The sequence below is a fragment of the Bacillus rossius genome, chromosome 15, assembly GCF_032445375.1.
Source record: "Bacillus rossius redtenbacheri isolate Brsri chromosome 15, Brsri_v3, whole genome shotgun sequence".
NCBI lineage: Eukaryota > Metazoa > Arthropoda > Insecta > Phasmatodea > Bacillidae > Bacillus > Bacillus rossius.
In genome coordinates, this window is record NC_086342.1 from 27,863,580 (window position 1) to 27,876,149 (window position 12,570).

General features: G+C 43.0%; 2 protein-coding genes across 3 annotated transcripts in view; one reads left to right on the forward strand and one right to left on the reverse strand.

Annotated features, from left to right (window-relative positions):
* Positions 1-1,348, reverse strand: part of LOC134539686 (prohormone-1-like) — a 344,120-nt gene extending 342,772 nt beyond the window's left edge. The window contains exon 1 of the mRNA XM_063381885.1: positions 1,196-1,348. The gene's annotated coding sequence lies outside the window, so the exon portion shown is untranslated. The remainder of the gene's footprint in view (positions 1-1,195) is intronic.
* Positions 1-12,220, forward strand: part of LOC134539685 (nucleoside hydrolase-like) — a 32,945-nt gene extending 20,725 nt beyond the window's left edge. Inside the window, exons 6-7 of one of the 2 annotated variants that reach the window (XM_063381882.1) lie at positions 1,203-1,425; positions 11,849-12,220. In XM_063381882.1, coding sequence (XP_063237952.1) covers positions 1,203-1,425; positions 11,849-12,171 — 546 coding nt within the window. In that variant the 3' untranslated portion in view covers positions 12,172-12,220. The remainder of the gene's footprint in view (positions 1-1,202; positions 1,426-11,848) is intronic. The other variant, XM_063381883.1, reaches the window with a different exon arrangement.
* Positions 12,221-12,570: the final 350 nt, after the last annotated feature.

Genomic DNA, 12,570 nt, shown 5'->3' on the forward strand with positions numbered 1-12,570 from the left:
TCGTTGCGAAAACTGAGGAGTAGTCACACACAAACAGCGTTGCGATAATTCCGTGGCATTACTGCTGCGTAATTTCTACCTCTTCCCTGCCGTCTTCTTCTCTGGCCGTTACAACTAGCATGTAGCATGCTACGCTACGTACCTATCCCCCCTCCCTGTCTTCTTCCCATTCGACCGCTAGTGCATACGTTGGAGTGGCGTCGCCTCTGACGCACTCTCCTCCTCTGCCGGTTCCCCCATTCCCCCACCACGTGCCTAAATATTCCCCTCATGCAATCCGTATTTTCTTAACGCTGGAAAATTGTAGTCCCCTCAGAAAAGAAGTGTCACTTCAAAACTTGTTGAGACTCGCCGAAAAACACTCTTATTACCTTAACAAGTGTTTTTACCTTAAAACAGAACTTGGATGTCGAAATAAAGCGTAGTATCTATGAATATTATGAATATTCAGCTGTATAAAATTACTAACCAATATTCGTTTATTTGAGGCGAATCCTTCGTTGAAAATTCCGTTAATATATTGTTATTTCTAAGAGTGTACGTGCAGTCTACCTAAATTCCCATTTACCATAGCTTTAACACAGTGGATTATGAACGTATTAGTTAAAGCATCTACGGTTCGTAGTACACAGTTTCTAAACATAAATTAGCGATGAACAATATTACGTAGGTAATATTCTTACAGCGCGGTTTTACCTTGAAATCATAATAAACTTACGATAATACTTTTTTCGGACACTAGAAGCTTCCTACATTACTCCAAAACCAGAATGTCTATATTCTTACTAGTTTCTGAGAAATCGCCGTTAACAGATTAAATTAAAATACCAGTGCATTTACGCGGCCGTTGCCTTTTTTTTTTCTCCTTTCCCACGTGGGGTCAGCGTGTGCATGTGATTCGAAGAACTTTAGTTAGGTAAATCGTGAAAATGGTAGATTACGTTAGGTTAGCTACGTTGAAAAACACTTCAAAACTACGTGGATGGTTGTTATAGTTACATAAAAAAAAAATACTGCGAAAAGGGTAAGTTATAAACTGCGATTTCTCAGAAACCGGTAGGAATTCGGAAATGCTGTTTTCAGGGTGAATACAGTCTAGTGTTCGAAAGAAAAATAATTGTATTTTTGGAATGTTGTAAAGACTTCGCGGATAGGCCGCGCTGTAAGAACAAATGAATAATTGGTTTTGACTCACTTCGCAGCTGCCGCAGGTCTCGCCGGCACGTACAGTTCACGGGCCTCGACGCTCTCTTGACTTTGACCTTCGCACCGTGAAGGTCGTGTCTCCCGAGCGGCCCGGTGCAAAGCGCATGCGCGCGTTCGCTACTGCGCTCGTCCACCGCTCTGGCCGGACAGACGTGTCGTTCCGTGCGCGCCGTTCGCTGACGCGCGCGCTGCCCTCGGCGGACCACCGAACCACCGCAGGTTCGCCCTTAAGCTGGGTTTACGATTTATTTCCTTAAGAATTATAACTTAACATCGAGCACACGATTAAGTCAAAACTACATTTTCCAGTTTATGATTGACATAGAAGTCGTTAATTCCAACCAATCACAGCACAAAACACATGGTCGGCCATTTTTCGAAATGGAAAAGCAGGTTTGAAATAGGTTATTGACAAATGGGATATCTATTTTTTCGAAATGGATGATGATTATCAAATTATAAATATACGAATTCTAACCTAAAGTACTGCCTCGCTCGGTACAATACCAAGACATAAACTTCCGGCTGAAAGGTTCCGGTTTGTTGTGATTGGTCGCTTCCCTTAGTCTTAACGAAAAATATAAAATATAACCATTTCTGTTAAGTCTTAAGTCATCATATGGTTCGCACACGACCCGTCAAAATTCACAGACGACAATCATAAACCATTCCACTAGTTTATATAGAGTCATATGGTAAGTACACGACTAAGTCTTAATTCTTAATTCTTAATTTTCAATCGTAAACCCACCTTTAGCTTTTCGCTCTCACAAGACAGTCCCACCATTGGCCTCTGGCCTAACCCCCTCCTCATCTAATTCTCTGCCTAAACGGTAGCCTACAACTCACGTAGTTTCGGTTCCCTACCACTTTCGTGCAACTTCGGATTTCTCTCAAAAATTGAAATTTAAAAATTTCAAAGGTTTAGGTTTGGTAAGGTCAGTCACAACATGCTTGTTTTCATTGGACACTTCTGATTTAGCGGCTGAAGTGGCGTTAATACCAAAACGCGAAACTTCGGAAATCTTCGGAAATTCTTGCAGGGAACCGAAACTACGTGAGTTGTAGGCTTCCTCTGCCTAGAGGGCCCTAGGTGGACCCCGGCGGCCAACACAGACGGGAAGCCTTCATTTCACAGACGAGACAGACAAACTTCCGATCGCGCATCTTCGGTTTTTTTTTTTTTTGTTCATTGTAAATAAATATGGTGGTTTTGATAAAAGGATACTAATGGTCAATTAGGTTAGGTTAGCTACATTATAAATAATTTGAAACCGTTGTGGACGGTTGATTTGGTTAGGATAGCTACATTAAAGATACGGAAGAAAAAAAAAAGCTAGCATAAACTTCGGGGAACTTCGGGTTTTGGCTCTCTCGTCTGTGAAATTAAAGCTTCCCAACACAGACCACTCCAGCTTGACTACTAGACAACACCCAGGCGCAGGTTTGCAGAGCGTAGCGCAGGGGCAAGCGGGCAGGACATCAAATGCTCCCCCCCCCCCTTTTTCTTTCGGGAGCGCTAGCGCTCAGCGGGGGCCCTGGCGGACCTAGTGACTCCACCACATTCATCCACCAGCATTCTACCACAGCCACCCCCTACCACAGACTTCAGAAATATTTACACCCAAACACATCAAAAACGTACACACAGACACAATCATGCCAAGAGGTGATGGGCGGCACCCCTCGGCCTGGGACTCCTTGCGAGCCACAGACAGGCACAGACAGGCACAGACAGGCAGGCGGACAGGGCGGCTCGCTACCGGCAGTGATGACAGTGTCAGTGCCGCGACGTACTGGTCGCTGACTGTGCTGTCCGCACCAGCAGCTGACCTGAGCCACCGCAGGTTCGCTCTCAGCGTTTCGCTCTCACAAGACAGTCCCACCAAGGACCCAGGCCACGCGCCGGCCGGTTCCAGTTCCGAAGTTACACATCTTTTAGGCGCGCTGTGGGGAAAAATGATGAGAGTGAACGTGCGCACCGTGCAACGAAATTTTTCACAGGAAGATGGCGGACCCACGTGTATAAACACAACCCCCCCCCCCCTATATAGTCACTTTCACGCAAATTAGGTGACGTACCAAACGTATATGTGTGCCAAAGGATGCTTTATGTCAGTGAAACTACCCTGGAATATATCTGGAAAACTAATAGTCATGGTAAAGAATAATCCCAAGATTAAAAAAATTAAGTGAGGTTATCTTCCCGAATGTATAATTTATTTCCTTTATAAATTATTACATTTTTTTAATAATTAATTAAAATTTAATAAACAAGAAAAAATCATTCAGCATGTTTGAAGATATTCATCAATAAGTAAAATTTATCTCGTTTATTTCACTAACCAAACAATTAATTTTATACGTGTGTTTATGTTAATATTGAATACTGAGTATTTATTTTATTAATTTTTGTAACAATAAAATTTCAAAATACTTCAGGGTCTTAAATAAAAAATAAGTAGGTATAACTTATAATCCGATAATAATAATAACTATAATAATAATAATAATAATAATAACTTATAACACACTTTTTTTCTTGTTTGTCTGTTTTATACTTAAAAATTTACATTAATGGAGAAGGAATAATTACATTTTAATTAACATGTGTTTTTAAGTGCTGGTCAATACCTTTCGATTTCGTACTAACAAACCTTCGAAGATTTTACTGCCTCGTGTAAAGACGCGATTTCATCGACATTTGATCGTTAGCATTCATTGAATTAGCCTGAGTATAATTTGAAACTATCGATATTTCTTAAGATAGATCAGCCAAACGTTTGTCGAAATGTAAGTACTAGTTTGGCTTAAAAACGTTTTTCTGAAATGCTCTCTCTCTATTTCTCTCTCTCTATCTCTTTCTCCCACCCCCCCACCCCCCCCCCCCCCCCCTGGGCGTACTGGAAGCTATCCCATAGCTCCAGACCCTTCAATAAGGTCCTCCACCAAAATATATGGCCCCCTGCCAAAAAAAAGTACACTTAGTTTTATTTAGGTTAGGGGAAAAAATTGCAAAAGTAAATGGCCCAAAGTCTCGCAAAGTCAGGCCCGCCACGGTAACTAGGCACAGTTTTTATTTAGCTAAATTAGGAAATTAGGTTTACAACAGTAATTAATAGACTCGAAAAAGATAATCATAAAGTATTTCCTCACACCCCGTTATGTTTTCACACATTGGAAGAATGCAAGTTCTTATTTTTCACTGCCCACCCCGAAATTTTATTTCTTAACTCTCTGGCATGGCAGATCTTTCAAAGAAAACAAGAAAAACATAAGATACTCTGTTCCAAAGAACATACAGCTGCAAAGACTAAAAACACGGTAAAAAAATTAGTTAAAATTACTGGCGTAACCAGCAGGTCACAGACTTACCAATAGGTACTGTGGGTTGGTTAGTAGTCACACCGTGAAGACGACGGGAATGCCAATTTTGGTAAAAAGGTAACGACGCACTACATTACGTGTAGCACGATGAAGCAAAGTCCGGAATTAATCTCTCCCATTTTTTTGAGAATTTAACTCCGAACATCCCGAAGTATTTAACAGTTCACGTAAAACTTTCGATCAACTCGTGCACTGACGTAGTTCAGTAGAGACTGGCTGGAAAACAATTGCCTTTCTCGTCCGGGAAGAACGCATAGTTAAATGCGCCCTGAAGGGCACAAGCAAGGGGAGGGGGGGAGGTCTGCAATTGTACAGGCGGAATAAAGCCAATAAATAACTGTGCGGTTGAGAACTGCCAACATTAAAAAATTAAGTTTTAAATATATAAGGAAAACACAGAAATTTCTCTGACATAATATATTGAATAAAAAAAAGTAATTTTACAAACATTCTTAGCTCAGAATTGATGGAATGATGTGTTACTGAGCATAATGGCAAAATGTCATACTTTGTAATTAAATTTGCCAATGTTGAATTATCGTGGTAGCAATGAAATAAGCATGGCTGCCATATGCACATGTGCACATTGAAACTGAGGTTATGATTTTCAACACTCATAATTTGCGGCTATGCATTTTACAGTTTTGAAAGACAAGGTAGAGCACTTCAACATAGTGTTTGTTTGATTGTTCCGTATTGGAAAGTAGATAATCTGAAACATTTACGGTAAATATCCCCAGCAACGCAAAACCACGGGGGAATAAAAAAAATCAAGGTTGCCAGCATTTGCTTTTGAAAAGTAAACGACTTTTAGGTAGTTAGGTAGCCTGTAAATACCTCAAGGTTCCCTGATTTCCAAAGAAAAATAAGAACGTTGAGTTGTAGCACTGAGATGCAAATCTTCACCTTCCTGGCTTTGTCGGACACAGGTATGAGGAAGGCCTTAGTTCCTAGCACTTGCCATAAGAGGGAACGCCCACGGGAAGTGACTAGAGGCTTCAAGAACCCAGAGGATTGGTTGGGGAGGGGGAAAACTGACCAGCGGAGTAATACAACAGGACGCCAGGCGGGGGCTTATTTCGCATGCGGAGGAGGACCAAGTTAGTTGTCACCGCGGGGTAGAGAAGGGGGGAACGAGTGTTTGTCTAGCGGGGAGGGGGAGAAAATGCCAGATGTGTCTGGGAGCCGCGTTGTCACCGCAAGAAACGCAGAAACCAGTATTGCCAATTTGCGGGTAATTCCCCTAATTTCGGGTATTTTAAACTACTACGAGGGGGGGGGGAGGGGGGGAATCTGCCAGTATTCTCTGGTTTCGGGTAAAATGAGGGTTTTTTTTGTACCACAAGAAATAACACTTTTTTTTAATCAAGAAATAAAGGACAGAGTTTTTGCCATAACCATATGAAGTACGTGTTTCAGAACCTAACATTGTTCAATATGCATAGCTTGAATATTTATCAGTACATTTCAGCATAGATGGTAATCATTTAACATAAAAAAATATTGACACCACCAGCGCGCAGTCGAGCATGTAGTGGAGACGTCCGTCAAGTCAGTATAGTGCGGCACATCACGCGCACAGTCGGCACGAAGAAAGCCTACGCCTTAAGTAAAGTGTCAGGGTGTCATGTCTGTGCTTTAGTGTTAGCCGCGGGGAGCAGGGCCGGCGCGTCCATATAGGCGAACTAGGCGACCGCCCAGGGCGCCAAGTAGCTGGGGGCGGCGCAGCACGACACATAACAGCTGATATAATATGTTTAACGATTATTGAAACTGGAAGAAAATGGATTTTTGTAACAGTTTGGAATGTTTATATATTGATATAAGTAATCATTTAAAGTCCACGGTGACCTGTTTATGATTTGTAATAAGTAAAAAAAGTAAAAAAAAAAAACACTCAAGCCTGCTTACATTTGATTGTTGACAAAATCTTAGGCTTACATGATGTATTATGAGGCAAGAAAAAAAAATTTTGGTGGTGTCCGGCCGGGGGGGGGGGGGAGGGGGTGAGGCATTATGGTTTTTCGCCTTGGGCGCCAATTTACCTTGCACCGGCCATGGCGGGGACTTAGTTCCACACTCAGACATCCGTCACGCGTCGGTAAGAGACCTTCACTAGCAACGCAATCAGTGCCACCACTGGAAGGGGGGGCCACGTTAGTGCAGGGACGTTTATCCGCTAACAGAGACGCTCAGGGGTACGATAGCACAGTGTACCTCGTGCCAGTGCTAATAAACCACTATAAGTGTATCCGTGTACTCTTCTTTTCTTCTAATACGGCGTCCTGGGTAGCCTGAACAACCAGTAGCGGATCTAGAAGGGGGGCTAAGGGACTCAAGGGCCCCCCCCCCCCCAAAAGCATCTGAGTCCACTATTGTTTTAGTGTTTGCCTTGATAAAGCCTAGCCTCAGCTGGGTCAAGCCCCTCCCAAACCAAAATCCTGAATCCGCCACTGTGAACAACCCAAGTAGTCTTTCAGGTCGGCATGCCTCTGCCTCCTGCAACATGGCCGGACCGAACAATGGGACCCACTTATTTTCCTTACGGACTCACAATCTCCACAAGGGGGAAGCCTTCTTTTCACAGACGAGAGAGCCAAACGGCCGATCGTGCATCTTCGGTTTTTTTTTTCTTGTAAAAGGTTAGGTTAGCTACATTATAAATACTTTAAAACATTGTGGACGGTTGATTTGGTTAGGATAGCTAACATTAAAGATATGAAATCATGTAAACGGTTTCCTAGCCCTGGATAGCTACGTATTAAAAAAGTTATTTGCTTAGCAAATTTAAAATGATTTTACAGTATTTTTAATGTAGCTATACTTACCTAATATAACCAACCATCCACAATGTTTTAAAGTATTTATAATGTAGCTAACCTATCCTGATCGACCGCAAAATTTAATGCCACGCCGGTTTATACAATGAAATAGAACGGGGGAAAAAAAAACGATCATGAACTTCGGGGAACTTCGGGTGTGGCTCTCTCGTCTGTGAAATGAAGGCTTCCCCTCCACAGGGAGGCAGACGGAGCGGTGTCAAAATGGCGCCCAGCTAGTGCGGCCAACTATACGAACAAATCGAATGAACAAGTTTCCAAATTTTATTTATTTATTTTTTTTTTTTCACTTAGCTGACAAGGACCCGTGTGTAGGAACAGGCGTCAGAGCGGCGCGAAATCTGGGCGGACGCGCGGATAAGAACAGCTCAAGTTCCAAGCCGGAAGCAGCGAGACCGTGGGATCGACACCCCCCCCCCCCCCCCACCATCCACGCACACATCAAACCCGCGAGACGTCAGCTGACAGCTGTGACACGTCAGACCACCTGGCTTTCACACGGGATTCCGCGAGACAGGATGCTGAGCTGACAGCCCGGCGGTAAACGACAAAAGTCCCCCCCCCCCCTCCAAAAAAAAAAACAACCAGTGCATTCCAATTCAACGCGGACAGCAATGTCCGAGCCCCCAAGCCCCCCGCATGGGTAGACTATTTTCTACTCTGTCCAACTCTTCATCCAGATCCATCCTTCCGTTTCCCGCAACCACAACCTGCATGCATATTGCATGACTTTCGCACCCCGCACGAATGAGCCAAAAGGTTTTACCCTGGGTCTATGCAGGTTTTACCTGGGCTCAACTTATTCTAGTTATAGTCTAGTATGGTCAGTGAAGGAGGGTTAGTCATGGCGCCAATTGCTGCCATGGCTGGCCAATCCCCCTCCTAGCACATGATGCCTGCTACCCCTCCTGCATGGTTTAACACCATGCATGATTAGAGCGTATGGGCTTCGGCCTGAGACGCGCTAAGTGTCCCTCCCTGACCGGGAACCCTCTCAAACACACTTAGTTTTTAATTAGGATAAGAAAAAAAATTGGTTGTCTGTAAAGTCGGTTTACGGACGATAGTTTAACGTGACAACGTCATAACAAAACATTGATGAAATGATTCCATACTTTTATGAATAAAATTGAATCTTTTTTATTGAATTATCACTATTTTGTATGGATACAAAGAATGAGTAGAATGATATCTACAATTTAATTGATAAATTTACTTTTATTTTCTCTAATTAATTCAAATATGTTTATTACTTTAACGAACAGATTATTTTAACTATAACTTTTATACATGTTTGCCATTTAACTTCTTCCAATCTGTGTTATTCTGTTAAGGATAGGACGATGATAGGAAAAGTAGGAAACGTATGGGAGTGTTTCAAGTTTAATGTGCCTCGAAAAAGTCAAATCGATGGTTGTTCCAATCGAGTGGAAGATAGATAGATGCGGCGCAAGCGTACAATGAGCGCAACGGGACAATGTGCGTAACGGGACAATGAGTCATCCTTTTTTCGTGCGTGCAGCCGGAGTTCATCGATTTATTAGACGTTGTCACGTCAAAAACGGGACACTGACTCGGGGGTAAGCGGAGGCGGATCTACTACTCGCTCGCGACTTGTCATCGACTTACCGACCCGTCGCGTGATCGCGATGCAAAACCCGGAGTTAACGATTGACATGGACGAGCTGGAAGACACATACTTCTACTGCCCGGGGTGCTCATGGGCAATGCAATCGCCGGCACGCATGCAAGGGGCCACACACACTAATTGTTAATGTTGACCAACATAATGTGGACTGTATCGAAATGATTTTAACCGACGATGCAACATAAATTACACGATAGCATCAGCCCGTACCATTGCGACCTACCGCCATCATGCCGATGAAAACGAAGACTGTCTTTTGTTTCTCACTGCAGGGATGCCAACCTCACGGTTTATGGACGCCAACCCTTGCAGTGTTCCAACATGGTGCCAACTTTAAAAAGCTGGGGCGCGGGTGATTTAAACTGTGTTTATCACTTGGCCCGGTAAAAGTGCCACAAAGTCAACTCACAACACAGTTATATATACAATAGTTCACGCTAAGTACCAAACACTAATCCTATTCTTAATAGGCATTTATTTAAACTTTTATCCTCTTGATATAAACCCCGAGGGGTATGCAAGAAGGAATATTCTTTTCCAAATTTGCTTCTGTATAACTTCATTAGCCACCACATTTTCTTTAATTATTTTATTTTGGTTTAAGGGCATAATTCCTTTATATATATAATTCTTTATATAGATTATATGATTATATATGATTAAATGAGATTATAATACATATATATCTCAGCAACATATATTTGCTTATGTTAATTTCCATAAATCAAATCCGTTTTAAAGCCGGTCCGCATATAATCCATCTTAAACAACACATCTATACTTGCTCCGGTGGTGCAGAGTGGAGGTCAAGCCTGAAGGGTACGAGGGACAGACGAAGGCCACGCCGGCACACAGGTGAAACGCTGTGGACTGCCGCCGACAACCCGACGAGGTGGCATAACTGTCACCAGCGAGGCACCGCCCGAGCACGAAGGCGCGCGAACTCTTGAACTTCCGGGACGGCCATGTTCACGTGTACTCCGTGTGAGGACAGAGTGACGGGGTCCAGCACAAGTGACACATTGTGAATGACCCTCGGCGATTTAGCGCCCGCGTCACGCTACCTGAATTCGCGGGGCAGGCGCACGAGGACCCGGGACTAGGGTTACCAGACGTCCGGCAAAAGGAGGACATGTCCTCCTTTTTATGTATTTTTTTGCGTCCGGCCGGATTTTCCTTAATGCTCCAAAATGTCCGGCTTTTTTATAAAGTGAGATAATTCCTGCAGTTACACTCTGAGTGAAGCGCGCGGTGCGCGCTAATGCGCTGTCCGCAGAGTCAACGCACTAGTAAGTAGTTCTATGACAGCTTGACAGGTAGCAGCACATGCAGAAGCACGTGTTTTTAATATGCTGTATATGCGTAGTTTGTTTGATTCTTTATACTGAAACTGTATTAAATGCCAAAACATTGTAAATTATCGTACTCCATTGTAATTAATTCATGGCTTTTTAAGAAAATATATTGTCCTCCTTTTTAGTGAAATGTCCTCCTTTTGCGAGATGAATGTCCTCCTTTTTTATTATCAGTGTCTGGTAACCCTACCCGGGACTGACTGGCATAATATCATGGCTTGGTATAAGTGGTGGTGGTTAGTCTGTATGAGGACATTAATGAGGAAGAATATATTGAATTATTTACAAGTGCATCAACCGGGAATCGCACAGAGGACCGAAATCGATTAAGTTATTAAATATTGAAAATAAATATTTATTTATTTTTTGAATTTTTTAGCAATTTTTTGCTCACATTTGAAAGATTTTCAAGTGATGATCAACGAGAAGGTTATGACTTCAAATGGAGCTTCTGAGGAAAATATCACAAATTGAAGAAAATTAGTCTTCTCTGAGGAAAACTGGTCTTACCTTTGGTCTTCTCTGATGAAATCTGGTTTTATCCTTGGTCTTCTCTTGAGGAATATTGCCTATCTTTGAGGAAAATGGTCCTCTATGAGGAAAATAGCCCTCGGCCTTTTTTTGAGAAGGAAAATGGGAAATTTTCATTCGAAAAAGAATGTCTTCCTCTAAATAATAAATAAGAAATTGTATATTCATTTGAGTATTTTTGGGTCTTTCTAAGGAAATCTTGACACCAAAATAGTTGCTGTGATGTCACCGTACATAATACCGGCTCCATCGCTTTACATCCTGAATCCGGTTTCTGGACCTATTTAACTATACTACTACCATGTTAAAGTGATATGTAGCTGATGGATAAGTTGTAAGATTATAATAAATTCTATTAGCGATAGACATGTAATTTTCATCCCACTAAAAGAGTGAATTTAAGCACTAAACAGAACCAACTCGCCCCCTTCACCCTAGTGACCGGGCTCGGTTATTTTTTGCCCCATGTAGGAACGCATATATGGGCAACTAATTGTGTTCCAGGAAAGGAGGATAAACACTCTGCGGTCGCTGGACAGCCGCAGTTCAGGTTGATTAACAAAGTGGAAGCTCCCATGCTCACGCCCCTTCATTGTGGCAGATGGGTCGACCCAGGTGTCCACACAGTGGTCATGTAGTAATACACGCATGTCCACCTACTGGTGTTCGTTTCCAGAAATGTAGAATAAACAGTCTGGGATCGCTGGACAGTCCACAGAGTAGTCTGATGAGTAAGGTGGAAGCCCCGATGCTGAGGACCCTCCGTTATGGCAGATGGGCCCGCTGGGCCCTATAGCTGCGGCCATAATCGTCAATCCGGTTGTCTGCTCAATGTTCATGTAGTAATATATGCATGTCCACCCGCTGGTGAATGCTTTCAGGAATGGAGGATAAACACTCTGGGGTCGCTGGACAGTCCGCAGAGCAGGCTGATGAGCAAGGTGGAAGCCCCGATGCTGACGACCCTCCGTTATGGCCGATGGGCCCGTTGCGATCCCATAGCCGCGGCCATAGCTGTCGATCCGTCCGTCGCTGTGGAGGAGGCGCGGCTCCATGCCACCGTCGAGCTTCACGGGACAGCCACCAGGGGCGCCTTTGTCGTCGACCACCTGGACAAGCTGGGGCTGCAACCGAACGTGACGATCGTGAAGCGTGTGGACGTGGAGCTCTACAAAAAGATCATGATCGATGCCTTTTCCGGTGACTTGAGCAGAAAAATTAAATAAAGCTGTGGTTAGGCTATGATCAAAGTACTCCATTATTTTTTTCGTGTACTCTTTCTGTCCAAGAGAAAATACTAACTTGTTTAGTTCATAAATTATTCTTATTAGTGCATTGAATAAAAGTCTACAAGATATGTTATAAGAACAAATATTTAATTGTGTTTAAATTTCCAGTATGCGAATATAAACTATCACACACCTCCTCACCCATATTTTTCATTCCCCAAGAAAAACAATAAATCTTTAACTATCACCATGAGCTTAGATCTGTTGGTTTTGTGTTCAGGCATCAATCTGAGTTATCGACTGTTCCAAGCTTTCCATTTGGGATTGTAAGTCATCTAGAGTGTTCCTTAAAATTTGTCTGGCCTTCGTCTGAA